At 54.3% G+C, this 16831-nt stretch overlaps 7 protein-coding genes across 7 annotated transcripts; 2 read left to right on the plus strand and 5 right to left on the minus strand.

The window, feature by feature from the left end:
• Positions 1 to 3407: 3407 nt before the first annotated feature.
• BO70DRAFT_341121 (Zn(II)2Cys6 transcription factor) lies at positions 3408 to 5667 on the minus strand (the record flags this gene model as incomplete). The annotated part of the gene is made up of 4 exons (XM_025541322.1): positions 3408 to 3543; positions 3603 to 3976; positions 4078 to 5524; positions 5573 to 5667. 4 exons carry the CDS (start codon positions 5665 to 5667, stop codon positions 3408 to 3410), a joined length of 2052 nt encoding a protein of 683 aa, XP_025396950.1.
• A 178-nt stretch (positions 5668 to 5845) lies between these two features.
• On the plus strand, positions 5846 to 6856 carry BO70DRAFT_364285 (Clavaminate synthase-like protein). The gene has a single exon (XM_025543770.1). The coding sequence runs from the start codon at positions 5863 to 5865 to the stop codon at positions 6844 to 6846; it is 984 nt and encodes a 327-aa protein (XP_025396951.1). The 5' UTR covers positions 5846 to 5862; the 3' UTR covers positions 6847 to 6856.
• A 433-nt stretch (positions 6857 to 7289) lies between these two features.
• Positions 7290 to 9204, minus strand: BO70DRAFT_388956 (purine permease; the record flags this gene model as incomplete). Its single annotated transcript, XM_025546033.1, has 4 exons — positions 9005 to 9204; positions 8281 to 8960; positions 7756 to 8215; positions 7290 to 7709 (listed from the first exon to the last, which is right to left on the minus strand). The coding sequence occupies exons 1-4, from the start codon at positions 9140 to 9142 to the stop codon at positions 7290 to 7292; spliced, it is 1698 nt and encodes a 565-aa protein (XP_025396952.1). The 5' UTR covers positions 9143 to 9204.
• A 197-nt stretch (positions 9205 to 9401) lies between these two features.
• Positions 9402 to 10959, plus strand: BO70DRAFT_388957 (amidohydrolase; the record flags this gene model as incomplete). The annotated part of the gene is made up of 2 exons (XM_025546034.1): positions 9402 to 9878; positions 9955 to 10959. Exons 1-2 carry the CDS (start codon positions 9417 to 9419, stop codon positions 10957 to 10959), a joined length of 1467 nt encoding a protein of 488 aa, XP_025396953.1. The 5' UTR covers positions 9402 to 9416.
• Positions 10960 to 12081: 1122 nt separating this feature from the next.
• Positions 12082 to 12604, minus strand: BO70DRAFT_354681 (uncharacterized protein; the record flags this gene model as incomplete). The annotated part of the gene is made up of 3 exons (XM_025541879.1): positions 12082 to 12180; positions 12232 to 12402; positions 12455 to 12604. The coding sequence occupies 3 exons, from the start codon at positions 12602 to 12604 to the stop codon at positions 12082 to 12084; spliced, it is 420 nt and encodes a 139-aa protein (XP_025396954.1).
• Positions 12605 to 12654: 50 nt separating this feature from the next.
• On the minus strand, positions 12655 to 13390 carry BO70DRAFT_104174 (uncharacterized protein). Its single transcript, XM_025537818.1, has 2 exons — positions 13375 to 13390; positions 12655 to 13299 (listed from the first exon to the last, which is right to left on the minus strand). Exon 2 carries the CDS (start codon positions 13256 to 13258, stop codon positions 12863 to 12865), a length of 396 nt encoding a protein of 131 aa, XP_025396955.1. The 5' UTR covers positions 13259 to 13299; positions 13375 to 13390; the 3' UTR covers positions 12655 to 12862.
• Positions 13391 to 14509: 1119 nt separating this feature from the next.
• BO70DRAFT_372946 (putative integral membrane protein) lies at positions 14510 to 15007 on the minus strand (the record flags this gene model as incomplete). The annotated part of the gene is made up of 1 exon (XM_025544885.1): positions 14510 to 15007. One exon carries the CDS (start codon positions 15005 to 15007, stop codon positions 14510 to 14512), a length of 498 nt encoding a protein of 165 aa, XP_025396956.1.
• Between the last annotated feature and the right edge of the window lie 1824 nt (positions 15008 to 16831).

A 16831-nucleotide genomic window follows, 5' to 3' on the forward strand; every position in this document is an offset into this window, starting at 1 on the left:
AGTCCGAGGGCATCGGGTACGCAGGCTTAGCTGCTGCGCTCGACCGCATGGCGAAAGGTCGCTCTGTCATGGGCATCAACAAGACAAAGTCTCTTGAACGTGGGTTGCCTGAGACGGCTGCAAGGAAACACCCGGTCGTCTCCATGCAGCCTTCTCCACCGCCCTCCCAGCCTGTGCCTGCAGTGCCCCCGAAGGGGCCGCCCAGTTTCGACCAGATTATTGACCCCAGAACGAGCGGGAGCGTCCGTAGCGCCCCCCTCCCCCCTCCCCCCGAAAGCATCTCAGACAACTTGTCTTCCATCCTCTCACTCGATTCTCTCTTCCTCGCCAGCTCCGACCAACTACGACCTTCCTTTGACGTGTCGCAACGTCTCCGCCGACTCCCGGAGGACCCCCCGACTCGCACGAGCTCGTTGGCTTCAGGCGCAGACACCCTGATGCAAGCTGACAGCGATACCGATCCCGATCTGGGGCTATCAGCCCAGTTCACCCAGCCTACAGTGGACGTGACCCCGCCTCATCGCGCGCCTAGCCGGACTAGCGCCGCGAGCGTCACCCAGCTACGCAGTGCCCTGGCCTCCGCGGTGCGCGGGCGAAACCACAAGTTGATGGAACAGCTGCTGGACAGCGGTGTCTCGCCGGACATGGTGGACAGCATTCATCCGCTCAACGAGGCCGTGAGTCAGCGCGATTTCGAGGGAATGCGGTTGTTGCTTCTCTTTGGTGCCGACCCAAACGTGCCAGACAAGGACGGCAAGACGCCGCTTCTTGCAGCGGTAGAGGAGTCTTTTATTGATGGAGCGACAATTCTGTTGAAGTACCGCGCCGATCCGAACTACACGGCCAGACTGGATCGGGAGTCACCGCTAGGCTGCGCTATCGCCAACACCAAGATGCACCTAGTGCAGCTGCTGCTCGCGCACGGCGGCAACCCAAATCTTGAGACGCGCAACGGCAGGACGATCTTGATCGAACTCATCCGCAAAGGGGCGCCGCAGCGGCTCGTGGACCTCTTGCTAGAGGCGGGCAGCGACCCCAACCACAAGGGCCGCGATGGCAAGACGGCGCTGCTTGAGGCGGTGCAAGCCGATCAAGTCATCATTGTGACGACCTTGCTGGACCGCGGAGCGAACCCCAACCTGCCGGGTCCGGAGCATGTGCTCTGGTCGGCCATCTACCGCCCAGCTTGTCTACACGTCCTCCTTGCGCGCGGAGCCGATGTCAAGAAGACACCCGGTATCATGGAGCAGGCAGTGAGTATCAACAATGTTGATGCCGTGCGTATCCTGCTGCAGTCCGGTGTCGACCCCAACTCCAAGAAGGACGGCATCTACACCCCGCTCTGCTCGGCTATCCGCGACAACCGCGCCGACCTCTTCGCCCTGCTCCTGGCCAACGGTGCCGACCCCAATGTCATGGCATCTGAGTACCCGGCTTGGAAGTGCGTTACCCACCGCCGTCCGCAACTCCTCGCTGACCTGGTGGATGCTGGAGCCGACCTCCACCAGCCGCCAGGCATCGTCGAGATGGCCGTGCAAATGAACAACCTGGAGGCGCTGAAATGGCTGGTGGAGCAGGGGGGAGCCAACCCGAATGACCGCAATGCCCAGGGCCACACGGCGCTGACTACCGCAATCCGGGAGAACCGCACGGACATCCTCACCTTCCTACTCGCACACGGCGCTGATGCCAACCAGCGCGGTCAGGACTGGCCAGTATGCATGGCCGTGAAGTCACCCGTCATTCTCCAAATGCTGCTTCCCGCTGTCACTGACCTGTCCGCACACAAGGGAGTCATGGAGATGGCAGTACTGGCGAACCAGCTGGAGAGCATCAAGTTGCTTCTAGCAGCCGGTGCCAGCGTGGAATACAAGAATGGTGGCGTGTTCTCGCCACTGACCACCGCGCTGCGGGAGCGATACGTCGACATCGTCAACTTTCTCTTGAACGAGGGAGCCGCCGATCCCAACGCCCCGGGCGAGCACTTGCCACTCGTCAAAGCGATCCGACGATGCCCTGACGGTGACGTTTCTATGATCGAGTTGCTTCTCGAGAAGGGCGCCGATCCCAACAAGACCTACCGCGACTGGAACGCCATCATGCAGGCGATCGAATACCGCGACCTCGCACTTCTGCGTCTGCTGATCGAGCAGGGCGGCGGCGTCGACGTCAGCCAGAAAGACGAGACCGGCCAGACCGTCCTCGAGATGGCCGATGCCTCGGGGTGGTCCGAGGCCACCCAGCTCCTGCTGGATAACGCGCGCCAGTGACGCTGCTGATCCCGACCGTGATCCCGTACTCTCTATCTCTCTCTCTCAACCCATCTCAATCGTGACAGCTGGCCAAGACCACCTGCTCTCATGTACCAATAATGCGATATGTCTGTGATACCTCTCACCTCATCTCATCTGAGGGACATTCCATCTTTCAATCTTTCAATCTTTCTCTTTCCTTCTGAGTTCTAATCTCTCACTCTCTTACTTTTCCTTCCACCTTTCCCTGCATTAATATTTCCTGTGCCACACATTCCCTCAAATTCCCTCACATTCCCTCACAATTCATTTCAGTTCATTTCCTATTTCCTATGTCCAACCCATTTATCCTCTTCATTCAATATTCCCATGTCTTACCTTACTTGTCTTTACTTTACTTTACACCTCAACCCCGACAGGACTATTCCATTCCCTGTTGATTTCGCACTAATACCAGCCCCCTCCCCTCCCCTCTTCCTCTGCCTTTCCCTTCTCCTTTTCCTTTTCCTTTTCACTATGGCGTGGTGTGGTGTGGCGGTTCTCTCAGCTGAGCGATGGTTGTTTCCTTGATTGGATGCAATAAATCACATTACCCGGTGGGCGGTATAGTATGTTCGTTCAGCTGGTGGGGTCGTTGGTCGTTGGTCGTTGGTCGTTGGTCGTTGGTCGTTGGTCGTGTCGGTACTTGGTTCTTGCATACATATATAAATGGTAGGTAGCTATATATATCTAATAGTTAAAATATATTCAATAGTAATTCACTTTTATGAATGGTCTGTGTGTGCTGGAGGGGAGTTTGTATAGTCAATGGCAAAGAGGTTTGTTCAATGTAAGGGGTGGGTGGCGAAAGTTTATCTTGCGTTGAGTGAGGATGGGACGATGGATGCATGCATGCCGGATGCCCGAGGAATCTATAGAATTACTCCGTAGAGCGTCAATGTAGCAAAGACCCGATCGAAAGAATGTGTCCACATAATCTGATATGGTTATTGCTGTTTTGTCTTATGGATAACGATAGAATAGAAATTGTAGAATGGAAAATAAGTGATTTTGTTGCATCTAGCGTATTGATATCACAACACAACACCAGACTCCCGCCCAATTAACCATCAGAATCATAATCACAGTCACAATCGGAATCCAATCCAATCCCAATTAATTAGCGTAATTCGTCGCCAACACCAGGATATCCTCCAAGCTCTCCGCACACTCCAACCCGTAGGACATGGCCAACCCCTCCAACGACGGCGACGTCGCCCCCGTCGACGACTCCGCCTGTCCCTTCCTGGACCTCGACCTCGCACCCCCCTCTCCCACTCCCCTTCCCCTCCCAGACCATCTCTCTCCCACCCCCCAACCCGCTCAACAGGCGGCCATCCCTGACTCCCATCCCGGGAAAGCGTCCGACTGCGGGTCCTTGACCACCTCCCCTCCTCACAAAACGACCGAATCACACCCACCAGATCCAGATCGAGATCGCTGTCGCCGTGAGCGTGCGCGTAACCGGTCCCGTCCCGCTCATGCTGCGGAGAAGGTAAATGAGTGACCTCGTTTCTGTCGCGTTCTCGAGCGAGTAAAGCCTCGAGGAGGTGCACGCCGCGACGGGCGATCATGTTTGATTCGCTGTGCGAGAGGATCTCTAGGCCGTCGTGGATGAGTTGGCGGTGGTAGGTTGTTTCTGGGTCTGAGGGGGGGCGGTGAAAGAGGTCTAGACAGAGGATTATCTGGTTTTTCTTTCTTAGTATGAGTTTGGGTTGGGGAGATGTAGGGGAGGTGTAGGGGTACTTTTGGGAAGAGGGGGCTGGTGAGCGAGGCAGGGACATACACTAGCAGCGACACTAAAAGCATGATGAATCCACAAGACGGGTCCGCTATCATGAATAGCCTCTTTCTGCTCCTTGATGATAGTTCTGGCGGCAGCGACACACGTCCTGCGTGTGCGGGCGAAGACCGGGTTGGTGAAGCTCAATTCGAGGAACTTGCGATGGATCATGATGATCTTGTGGGAGGAGCTGATGGCTAAGCTGCGACGGGCCCAGGGGACGTAGCGGGGCCACTCGGGGTGGTCCTCTACGGGGATGTTTCTGAGGTATAAGGGGAGGCTCTGCGTGGCGAGAGCGCGGAGCTTACGGTCGTGTTCGAGGACTTTCTCGTAGCGGGTATAAAGCGTGTTGGAGGCGGTCATGTTATCTTGGAGGGAGGGCATGAGGGCTGCGACTTGGTAGAAGAAGCGGGAGTAGTTTGTCAGGGTCGGTTCATCATCGGAGAGCTTCCGCATGTCCTCGTCGTGGCAGTTTCGTGGACGGGCGGTGTTGACGCATCCGCGCGGGATGAGATAGCTTTCTGAGAAGGGGATGGAGAACCAGTCCTGGATGCAGAGTTGGCACCATGCTCTTCGACCGATTTCGCGGTCGATTAACGATGGAGTAGCTGTGTCTTCGCGTTCCGGGCCTAGACGGTGTACCCCCAGCCCTTGCGCGATGCGAGTTGCGGCTGCGAGGAGCACGGAGAGACTGTTGGAGAAGCCGAGGAGGTGGGCGGACATGGTCAGGGTCGCGATGGCTTGCACGGCGTAGGAGGAGTGGATGGCGGTGAAGTCTGCGTGGTGGAGGCAGGTAGACACGGCTTTGAACCAGCGCTGGGCCAGGGGCGTTTGCTCCCAGCTGGAGACGCCCCAGGCTTGGGCGGTGTTGCGGGGAGCGCAGGCGAGGGCGCCGGTGAGGACGGAGAAGAGCAGGGCAACCCATTGTAAGTCGACGCGGGGGTGGGATATTCGGCCGTTGGCGATGCGGTAGAAAGCGTCGATGTCGTCTTGCAGACGGAGAGAGTGGAAGGAGCCGTGGTACCAGAGGACGCATTCGCAGTGGTAGGTGACGAGCTGCTGGAGGAGGTCGCGGTGCGGCAGGAGGAGCTGAAGATAGCCCAGGGCGGCGCCGAGCTCGGGGTTTATTTCGTCTCTACTGGTCACGTCGCCGGGGGATTGATGCTCGACACCGTTCTCGCGGGCCAGCATGTCGTGGTAGGCCGGGTTCTTCCGTCGGCCCCAGGCGAGGAACTCCAGGATGGTGGCGGCGTCCGCCATTTCGCGCTCGGGGGACTCCACTCCCTCGGGGGCGGGCGTTGTGCTATCATGGCGGGTGAGCTCAGACCCGGATAGGGTTTGGGAGGGCGTATCAGTGGCGTCTCTGAGGGCGGATTCCAGCTCCTGGACGCGGGCTTGGAGTCGCTCGACTTCATCGTCGTTGCCTCTCGCGCGGGAGCAGGTGATGTTTCTGGTGGGGTTAGCTGGGGGTTGTGATAAGCAAAGGTGGAGGGAATACCGTCGGGTGCAATTGCGACACGGTACAACCTTGTCGCAGCGGATCTTCCTCCGCGTGCATTCGACACATGCCAGACGTCGACGGATGGCGCTCATGGTGGTTTGGGGGTCGGCCGGAGGTTGGGGGACTGGCAGCTTGAACCCTGATAAGGGCGGGCGAACGGCCGACATCGCAGCCCATTTGATAAGCTCGGCCGAGCCCGAGTGAGGGGAAGCCCCCGGACTATATTAGTCGCCTCGTTAACACCTCATCGTACCTCCACTATACGCACCCCTTTCCTTGGCAGCATCATGGCCACCCGATACGTCGACCGTCCCATTCCGCGCATCTCGCTGCGGGATTTCGACAGCCGCATCGATGAAATCACCGCCGAGCTGGTCCACGCCGCCGAAAACGTCGGCTTCTTTACGATCAGCGACCATGGTCTCACTATAGAGGAGATCGAAGCCATGTTCACCATCTCCGAGCGCTTTTTCTCGCTCTCCGAAGACATCAAAGGCACTGTCCCGTGGAACGCTAACAACGTCGGATGGGAGAAGAAGGCGCAGATCAGGCCCTCGACCGGTCAGCCAGACACGAAAGAGTCGTATCAGCTGCAGTTCGGGGAGAACATGGAGGGATTGTGGATGGACGATAAGCATCTCCCGGGCTTCAAAGACGTCTCACTTGCATTCATGCATCGCGTCCAGGACGTTTCCGAGCGACTCATGCGCTGCTTCGCGCGCGGACTCGGCTTCGACGACGACTTCTTCATCAAATGCCACGACGTCTCCCGACCAAACGAGCAAACCACCTTGCGACTCCTCCATTATTACGCCTTGCCTGAGAAGCCCGACGGCAAGACGTACCACCGTGCCGGTGCCCATGCCGACTGGGACTTCCTCACCCTCCTGTTCCAGAAAGAAGGGCAGAGCGGGTTGGAGATCTGTCCGGGAAGAGAGATCGTGACACAGTTTGGGATCGGCGATGAATGGACACGCGTGGAGGCACATACAGGGGATATTGTGTGCAACATCGGGGATTTGTTGATGTCGTGGTCGGACGATCGGTTTAAGTCGACATTTCACCGTGTCAAGGCGCCGTCGGAGCCGGGGGATTATTTCGGGGATCGGTACAGCATCGCGTACTTCAATCAGCCATGCAAGGATGCGCTGATTCAAGGACCGAAGAAGAAGTATCCTTTGCTGACGGGAGAGCAGTTCAATGCGCAGGCGATGAAGAGGAATTTTTCCGCGTTGCAGGAGAAGTTGAAGGCCATGGAACAGGCTGTGTGATGAGGCAATGATCAGTATATATTTTCTCGATATTGATATGAAATAGTCTTCTTACAAAGCCATGGCAGTTGTTATGATTCAGTATCTGCGTTCTGTTCCGGCTCCCTAGCCCTCTAGCCCTGTCTGCCTTACGATGCCACTCTTCTTGATGAGATTGACTTTCCTCGGGTCTTGCAAAGAGATTTGTCCTAGCAACTCACACTGCATGACAGCTAGATGTACGTAGCTTGCTCGATTGTATTGTACTCACTGGACGATGCCGAAGGCCCTGCGCGGAAGCAATGGCCCACACTGACAGGTATTCATAAGAGCTTGATCTGTTGAAAGCGGGCAAGAAGGGAAGAAAGTGAAGCAGCAAGAAACGCGTCTTGAAGACGCGCCCAGGTCAGGTTCCCAGGCAGGTGACCGGCCCCGGTCTCTTTATTTATCCTGGATTTCTCGGTCTACTCCGGAAGCACACTGCCAACACTGCGACTACTCGTCTCTTCCTTCAACATCAGATTCAACGCAACCCCCACCACCGCAGAGATGATAAACGGCGTCTCGACAATCAGATTAATCCCCTCCTCAAACCCCTGCAGATGCACGTTCGACCCGCTGTACGCTAACACGGAGCTAAACCAGCTAGGAGACACGATGTCCATGAAGCCGATGCCGAGTGACGCGGTGAGAATGAACCGATTACGACGCGAGAAGTCCACCAGCGCGAGGACGCGTACCCCGGCCACAACTATCGTGCTGTATAGGAAGACTTGCATACCCCCAAGTACAGAGGGCGGCATGGAGCCGAAGACTGCACCAAATTTGCCGAAGATGCCCATCAGGAGCAGGAAGGCAGAGGCGCACCAGCCCGCGCGTCGGCTCTGTAGCCTTTAGCACAGAGCACTTGAAATCCAGGGGGTAACGTACAGCACATCCAGTCAACGAGGTAACTCCATTATTACCAGCCTGACTGACCATGGGAATTGACGTGCCCAGTGCACTGATCAGACTTCCCAACCCGTCACACAGGATCCCTCCTTGAATACGGCTCTGAAATTCCCGGCCCTCAATGTCCACCTTTGAGATCTCCGCTGTAGCGAGGATATCTGGCATGCAGCTGACAGCCTCGCATACAAACATGATAAGCAACGGGAGGACGAGAGCGCCATCTACCGATAAGGGGAACGTGTGAACCCAAAGAAAGGTGCCAACGGGAGCAGCGTCGATCTCGTCGCGAGACCAGTACCCCGTTGCCCCAGAGATTGCGCAGCCAACGGCCAGTCCAAGGATCACGGAGGCCGATTTCATGAGTGGGGAGCCGACAAACTCGACAATGATGATGGTGACAAAGACACTGAACCCCAGACCGATGAGCTTGGGATCTCCCCTGCTAACATTAGTCTGGACCTTTCTAGGGGTGGTCTGTGCAGTCACAACAGCGGCTTGACATACCATGGCAACGGCCTCGGAGCGTCTATATCCGGACAAAGTGCATAATACCCTGTACCTCCTTCACAGTTGGAGCTCCCACCCCAATTCTCCATCCCGCTGGATACCAGGTACACTCCGACCAGAAGCAAAAGAGTGCCCGTGACAACCTTGGGAAAGATTCGATGAAGAACCTTAGGTGGGACGAGCGACATGAGAATTTGAATCCACACGGTGCACAGAAGTGTCCCTAACATGGCACCCCACGCCTCAGGACATGCCAGTTTGGAGCCATTCTCATCGGTTGGACAGGTCCCGCGCTTGTACCGTGCATCTGCGTAGTTCATTGCTACGGCAATGACGTCAAACGTTGGGGCAACGACAGATAGCAAGCCTGTTCCGATGTACAGAGGGCTTTTGAAGATATGCACACGCGTTACTTGCAGAGCGGTGGAAATGCCGGTGGTGATGAACGCCGCAGAGACGAGATACTGGGATTGGACTGAGTCGAGGTAGAAGGCCCCACTGGCGAGTGCCAGGGGTGGGGACACGATGGATCCGATCATGGTCAGGGCGTGTTGGAGGCCGAGAATGAGGGTCAGAAGGATCGGGACCTCATCGTTAAGACCATAAAAGGGAGGTTCGACATCCTTGTAGCGCCGATTAAGTGGATATATGTTGGGCGTGATGAGATACAGATAATCCTGCGAGAAATTAGCGATGCACCTCAAAGAAATCTGGAACATACATAGTCGCCTATCCAGCCATCTCGGCTGGTCAGGTAGTGCTTCCAGTACTGCCAATTGGACGTGGACGGGAGGTCCTCAACCTCCCCCACAATGGAAGGGTTCTCGCTGGTGGAGATGGGGATGGACTTGGTCTCCATAACGGCATTGACTGACCGACTGTGCCATCAGGAATTGACAACTGCCGAGAGGGTCCATCTTGTATATCTCTCCTCGCGTCCGACAACGGGGATTGCAAGATAAGATTGGATTCAACTGACGGATGACTGGCTGATGCCTCGGCCGAGCTCGTCTTATCACTGGCAGATCGACAGGGATCGTCCCCGCCCGGATAAAGCTGTCAACATCATCCATCCATCCACCGACTACTGCTGGCGAGCAAACCGACGAGGATATACACATCTAACGATCATCATGACTTCACGAACACCCGAAGCAACCCTCTTCCTGCATGCCACCATCATCACCATCAACAACACCCGCGAGATCATCCGCGATGGCTTCCTCCTGGTCAAGGACACCCGCATCGCGGCGATCGGCAACTGTCCCGTCCCAGCCGACATTACCCCCGAGACGACGATAGACTGCACCGGCAAGATCATTATCCCCGGGCTAATCAACACACACGCGCACCTCGTCCAGTCGCTCCTGCGCGGCCTCGCCGAAGATCTCCCCCTGCACAACTGGCTCTGCGACGCCATCTGGCCGCTTGAATCCTCTTACGCGGAAAAGGATGGCTACCACGCCGCCCGCCTCACCATCGCCGAGATGCTCAAGACCGGAACAACCTGCTTCCTCGACCCAATGATCACCCACCGCGCAGGATGGGAGAATGTATGCGACGCAGTAGGAGAGATGGGAATCCGGGGATGCTTGGTTCGTGTCCACCCCACACTCCCCACTTGGACCTCCACGTCCAAACCAAAACCTAACCCGGCCGATCGGTTAACAGAGCAAACTGGTCAAATTCCCCGAAACGAACCGGCAACTCTCCATCACCGACCCACGCGACAAAGACCTCCTCGCGATGTCCATCCCATCCCTCATCTCCGCCCACTCAACCCACCACAGCACCCACCACAACAGACTCCACGTCTGGGCCGGGGCGGGGACACCGCGCGGCGCCCCAATATCCCTCTTCCGGGGGCTAGGCGACGCATGCGCCGAACACGGTATCTCCATAACGATGCACTGCGCGGAAGCGCCTAAAGACCGAGACATCTACCACGAGGTATATCACTGCAGCGCGATGGAATTCATCCGGGATGCAAATCTCTGTGGACAGACTCGGGATGATGGGGAAGCGACCCATAATCTCGTGCTGGCACATATGGTGAATCTGGATCTCGATGTCGATCTTCCTCTTTTAGAGGAAACGAAGACATCGGTGGCGCATAACCCGAGTTCGAACCTCAAGCTCGCGTCGGGCGTAGCGCCCGTTCCGGAGATGTTGGCACCGGGATATAAGATCAATGTGGGGCTGGGGACAGACGGTGCGCCTTGTTCGAATCACTACGATATGATGCAGGAGATGCATCTCGCGTCGATACTCCATAAGGGTGTTCGTCATGATGCGGGGGTAGTGAAGGCTGAGATAGCGCTAGAGATGGCAACGATTAACGGGGCGAGGGCTTTGGGTTTGGAAGGCGATATTGGGAGTTTGGAGGTGGGGAAGAAGACGGATTTGGTGGTGCTGGATCCGTATGGAAGGGGTGGAATTGGGGCAGCGCCTTGGGGGTGGGAGAATGAGGATGAGGGGGGTGTCTCTGCTATCACGACTGTCGTGCATGGATGTACGGGACGAGATGTGGAGATGACGATGGTGGATGGAAGGGTGCTTGTTGCTGATGGGGTGTTAGTCGACGGGGGGCGAGAGAAGGAGAGGGAAATTGTTCATCAGGCGAGGATGGCGAGTCGGGGGATAAGGGGACGGTGTGGATGGAAGGTTGGCAAGTAGAATGGGAAAATGAAAGAATACGGCTGACAATAATGGTTTACTCCGGGGTGAGTTAGCCACCGATCCTTTGCTTAGTGACACGAAGATTGATTATAGACGGTCCCAGCCGCTGAATTAGATTTCCACCGGGACAAGGGAGTGAGAAAGGTGAAGACACTCGTCTTCGATATAATTTGATGTGACAAAATACCATGGCACTGAGTGAAGAAGACCTCAGAATGGAAAAGCTATAGCCAACAAGACGCTGTTTGGAACTAATCTCGACTGGCAACGACTAGAGAAACACGATATCATACCCAGCACTCTCTCCCAACGCCCATCAACATGTTGCTATTCCAAGACAGAAATAATCATTCAACCCAAGAATACTTAATTTCATTATATTCTTTGCTTTGTGTTCGTTTTCACTTTATTAATTTGTTTTTCGAGACCAGAAGCACCCGATGTGTTGTTCGTGATCAGATTGTGGACAGTGCCAGACATGATTGTCCAGCAAGATAAAGCGAACGACATGACGACGAAGAAGGCCACCCGTCAAGATCTACGAACGTGCCGGCAGCGAGCGAGTTGCAGCAGTGACTCGCGAGGACAGAGACTGGCAAGCCAATCACTCAGTTCTGCAAGGAGCAGACCTTGTGACCGGCCTGGATGCAGTTATTGCATATCTGATTATATCCACCACTGACGCACACTGTAAACGCCTTCGAACCTGAAGAATTGCGGCATGCGCTATATACCTGATCGGCGGGAGGGAGCCGGCCAGCTCTAGTTATAAGAAAAGTCTCGCGAAGCTGGGCACGGATCTTCAGCTGATGCAGGCTACTAAACCCTGTGAAGAAAACAGATCTCAACACCGGCTGCGTAATCCAACGCCTCTCGCGATCTGACAGGGGCTGCGCTTCTGTCCAGGGGGGGAGGCCCGGCAAGATTATTGGAGTCTGTTTGAAGATACCGGCGAATCAGTTCCCCACGAACAGGTCCACAAACTGAGCCTAAGCCCAGTTTGCGACTCCGATATCTTGCGAGACATATAATCTTATACAAGTCTGAGTGTGCTCTCTGAAGAAGAGAATGGCCCGCGAACTGACACGCCGCGACTGACAGAGGCAGCGAGAATGTTGTTCAGGACAACGTCTTCTCCACGATGGCGAATAGCAAGAGGCGCACAGGGACAATAGGAGGCCAGACCGCCCCGGGAGCACCCGCCGGAAGAACAACAGGCTATTCTCAGAGGTTAGCCACACTAGTATCGCCTGAGTGACGGTTACTTACCGCGGCGATAGGCGCGGGAGGGGCCGGCACAACAACAGCGACAGCGGCGGTGGTGGCAACAGCAGCAGTGGTGGCGGCGGCGGCGGTGGTAGCAGCAACAGCAACCGAACCAGCAACAGACCCAAAGACAGGACCAGCGGCGGTGACGGCGGTGCGGCGAGGAGGCGGCGTCTATCCCCAGTTAGTCACAAAGCCCAGCAAGAGATTCTCAAATATTACTTACTGCGGACGCCCGAGGGGTTGATACGAGAGACAACAAAGAGAAAGAGAGCGATAAACCGGCTGCAAAAGCAGCAGTCTTCTCAAGAAAGGGGAGAAAACAGCCTGACAGCAAGATAAAGTTGAACAGCATAACACTAAAGCAGTTAGCCATGAAGGTTTAAACAAATCGGACACCTTAGAACTGCAAGAAGCCAAAAGTCTCAAGACCCAGAATATCTCACAAAGACTTCTGAGTGAAACACTTACTGATGATCGTGAAAGAATTTTGTCAAGAACAGTCTGAAAAAGGGTTCTGTCAAGAACAATCCAAAAAAGGGTTTCGATCAAATCGGGTCACAAACAAACTTCGTGAAGCCGCGAACCAGAGAACCCTCGAATATGAATCAACTGCAAAAGGGTCTCAACTGAATCAGGCCATAAACAAATTTCGTGACCATGAACCAGAGAAGTTTTGAATATGAATCAACTGCAGAAGGGTTCCAGCAAGGGCAAGTCGTAAAAGGGTTTCAGAAAGAAGAAGAAGAAAGAGAAAGAGCCCATCGACAATATTTCTGATAGGTGTCTGACTCTGAAGCGGTCGCTTCTGTGTACTGCTTGTTCCATACCAAGATACTCCCATGGGGGAGGCAGATGGAATTGAGATTGGACATGGTAGGTGAGTTTGTCTGATGATAACAGGGTCATCAACCTTGTCATCACATCTAGCCCAGGGGTCCTTGAAAAACAATCGTTCCATTTCCTGGTTGGGATGACTTATAATTAACCCTATGTTTCTCACAGTAACTGTCACCTTCAACCAAGCCATAGGGGTCGGAATTGGCAGTTTCCCCGAAATAATGTTCGGCGCTGTCCACGTACTCTGTGAGCCTATGAATTTTCAGAGTAGAATCTTGCCGATGATATTATCTGTGATCATCTTACCGCTGTATCCAAGTACGGAGCCTGTGTTCGGCAATCATCAATATCTGGTGATCTCCTTTATTGAGCTTCCTAAAGTCAATTGTTGCAAGATTTATTCAGATATCGGGATGATGGTATGATTCCAGCAATATCCGTCGTTTGTCGTCGTATACAAGCAGATGACTGGTCTTCCGGACAAACGATCAGCCTTAAAGCAGTGATAATACCATTACTTGCAGCTGGGCTCGCTGCGAAGCTTGGGCATTTTTGCCACGAAAAAAAAAATAAAAAGTATGTCGCAGACCATAAGCAATACTTGGTTACTTTTCTTGCTTCAACAAGTCGACCAACAGTCTTATGGGTGGACGTCACTGTCAGAGAATAATAGTTCACTGCCATGATTATTCCGCTCATCTTTCAGTACGTCAATGAAGACAGACCACTTTGTCTGGGTTATCCTTGGATCCTGGCGAAGTAAGACATGATCGATTACGCCGTTTATTTCTGTCCATATGATGAGCGAAGGATATTGTATGGAAAATAGCATTGCACTTGTGTGTGGTATTAGAATTGAAATACCACTCAAGGAAACGCTACCCTGTTTTATCGAGGATCTCATCAAAGGAAGTAAACAGAAAGAAAGACATTGTTGTTCGAAGAGTCGAGTTCAGATCGGAGAATCTCTGGAATGGGTGTAAGAAGAAGAGATCAACTCGGAGATACGAGGTCAAGAAGGCCCTATTTATATTCGCTCGGGTTGTGAATACATCTAGCTACAGGATCGGATGTGACTGACTTGGTCCAGGGAAGGAGGGTTGAGAGGCGTGATGAATAGGTTTATTCCCTCTGCTTCACTCGATCTTGAATCGATGCTGCGAGGGGATTAGGGACTCCAGGCACAATGCGCAAGAGGGAACGGATGGAATAAAAAGAACTAGGTACGTAAAATCATTCATCAGACATTCATCTGCAATTCCTAATCGTCCAGGTTTTCTCAGCAACAAAGCCAGATTCCGATAGAGAGTCCAAAAAACCTCCATTTCGAACAAACCGAAATTTATCATCCATCCACGGATAGAATAGCAAAAGCAGTACCCTCGGAGCAGTCCAAAAGTCGCCAGCCAGCCAGCCAGCATCCTCGGACACGGAATCCAAATCAGACCACCAACGCCGACCCAACAAACGCAATCCAGGCCGGCAAATCCGCGACCAACATGCGCACGCGATGAAGAGACAACCAAGTATCCATCTCCTTACTAGCCTCATTCTCCGCCTTCGTATCCTCCACCATGCGCTGAATGGGGGGCGCAACCAGCGGCACGAACAACATATGTCCGATCGTGCCCATCAAACCGAGCCAGTAGAAGGTCGTGCGCGAAAGCGGCCACGGGCGGGAATCCGGAGCGAGATAGATATTGGCGATGGCGGAGGTAAGGGAGGTCAGATTGAGGGCGACGACGACGACGACCTCGCGGTAGAAGACGTTGCCGTACCAAGCCGGCAGGAGGGCGTCGGATTGCTTGCGGAGGGAGGGCAGCAGGAAGGCGGAGTTCACGGTCAACTCGACGGTGGCGTGGACCAGACTTCCGGTGCTGGAGGCGAGTGGGGCGACCCGGAGGAGGGCGTAGGGGTCGAAGATGAGTCCCGAGGCCATCGTGAGAGCAACTTTGGGTGTTTCGTTGGGGTTGTGGTTGTGGTCGTATCCTTGGGAGAGAGAGAGAGTTGGAGAAGCAAATGTCGCGCCGATCGGTCGGGCTGAAACTGCTCCTTAAGTACTCCGTTACAACATATGATTCGGCGACTTGTTGGATTGCCTGGAGTCGACACTAAGATCTCACGTGGAGGATTCCTTTAATTTCACTTGATCCTTCGGGCGTTATTATTATCCGCTTTATTAGCTGGATTCTGGGGTCATTGATTCTGTCGGTGGTTGCTCACCAGCAGGGTCACGTTTTCATGTGAGGTCGGTCCGGACATAAACTCAGTCGGCTACGAACCACACAACCGGTGCTCAGATGGGAGCCGAGGGCAAGTCGATCTCTGGTTCCAAACTTGGTGCGGATCGGAGGATCAATAACCGTCAGTCACACTTCGGGTTGTCGGCCGACAGGAAGTGTATCTTCCGCAACGAACTGGTCAACACAACCAGTGACCAGCTTTGAATGCACAACCAGGCTGGATCTTTTTCGATATTTCTGCAATTCATATCAAGAGCGAATGGGGGAAATAAAAGTCATGGCCTGGTCGTGTCCGAAGGATGCCGATGTTGCCCACGGCATACTTGGCGTCCAGTACATTGAAGAGGAAGAGGTAGATAACGACGAGAAGCCCGCGTATGGAAGTGGGAGGTCTCCGGAGGTTCTCGGAAGAATTAGACCTATCATGACCGATATCGCATCAAAAAGAGGACAAAAAGCATTGAACATATGGAGCGGGGCTTAGCCTGGTCTGCGTATCTCTGCTCGAGTGACAGCAATGTAGCCTCTAGCATGGCGAACAAGTATGTGACTCGAGTGTGCTCAGATCATGTTGCGATGAATTTGCCACGCCCAATGAGGAGTTGTCGGATGATTGGCGCAGATACCAAGAGTGCGATCGGGCCATGTGGTCAACAGCTCGAGGGCCCAAGCCCTAGAATGCTTCACTCCCGACATGAGCGGGGGTGGCATGGCAGATAAAACAGCCATTCCGCTGCATCGACCTTGCAGTCTGGAGAACAGTCCGGAGAAATTCACCCCTCGACGCGACCCCCAGCCTTATCACTGCGGCGAATGAAGCCGGTGCTAAGATCCGAGCGATCCGATCTGCTTCGAACCAGTGGTCGATAGACAAATGATCCGACGTGCAGTCCATAGTGCAAATGTGGACATGACAGAGACACAAAATGAGCCTGGGACATTCCTTCGCATGTCAGATAATATTTCCGCGGTAGGTCACTCTGACAAATGTCAGCCCAAGACGGCGATATGATATACACGCCATATCCACGGATGCGCTGGAGACGCAGCCACAGACAGAGGCCATATTAAATAGCTTGGCAGGGCTGACAGCAGCGCAAGGCCCGTCAAATGGGTATACGGGATAAGCGCGGAGATGGAATACCGATCGCTCGGCTGATGCAATCCTGCATACTCTCCCATCCTTGATTTGTCGGTGAGCCACACGCCGAGCCAATCCTTGAGGCCGCATGAAAGAGGGATATGCGGGCCTGACAATGGTTCTCATTGTGAGAGAATAATGCACTGCACTGCAGTGACGGTCAATGTCTCATGCTCGGTGACGAGCAACCGGATTCGGCAATCATGCCTCCGTGCTTGGGATTTACTCCCGAAGAAGAATCAGGAACCCCGGGTCAGTGTTCAGGGCGCAAAAAGGGGATGGCAAATTAGAGTTCGAATCGACCCCGAATCTTGGATCTGCTCGAGCGAAATTCTTTTCATTCGCTGTTCGTCTGATCCAATCCTTTACTTCCCCGTCG

Source organism: Aspergillus heteromorphus (genome assembly GCF_003184545.1).
Source record: "Aspergillus heteromorphus CBS 117.55 chromosome Unknown BO70scaffold_23, whole genome shotgun sequence".
NCBI lineage: Eukaryota > Fungi > Ascomycota > Eurotiomycetes > Eurotiales > Aspergillaceae > Aspergillus > Aspergillus heteromorphus.

Excerpts from the sequence above, each read along its gene's own strand:
- BO70DRAFT_364285 (XM_025543770.1), top strand. The coding sequence starts at position 5,863 with ATGGCCACCCGATACGTCGACCGTCCCATTCCGCGCATCTCGCTGCGG.
- BO70DRAFT_104174 (XM_025537818.1), bottom strand. The coding sequence starts at position 13,258 with ATGGCTTGGTTGAAGGTGACAGTTACTGTGAGAAACATAGGGTTAATT.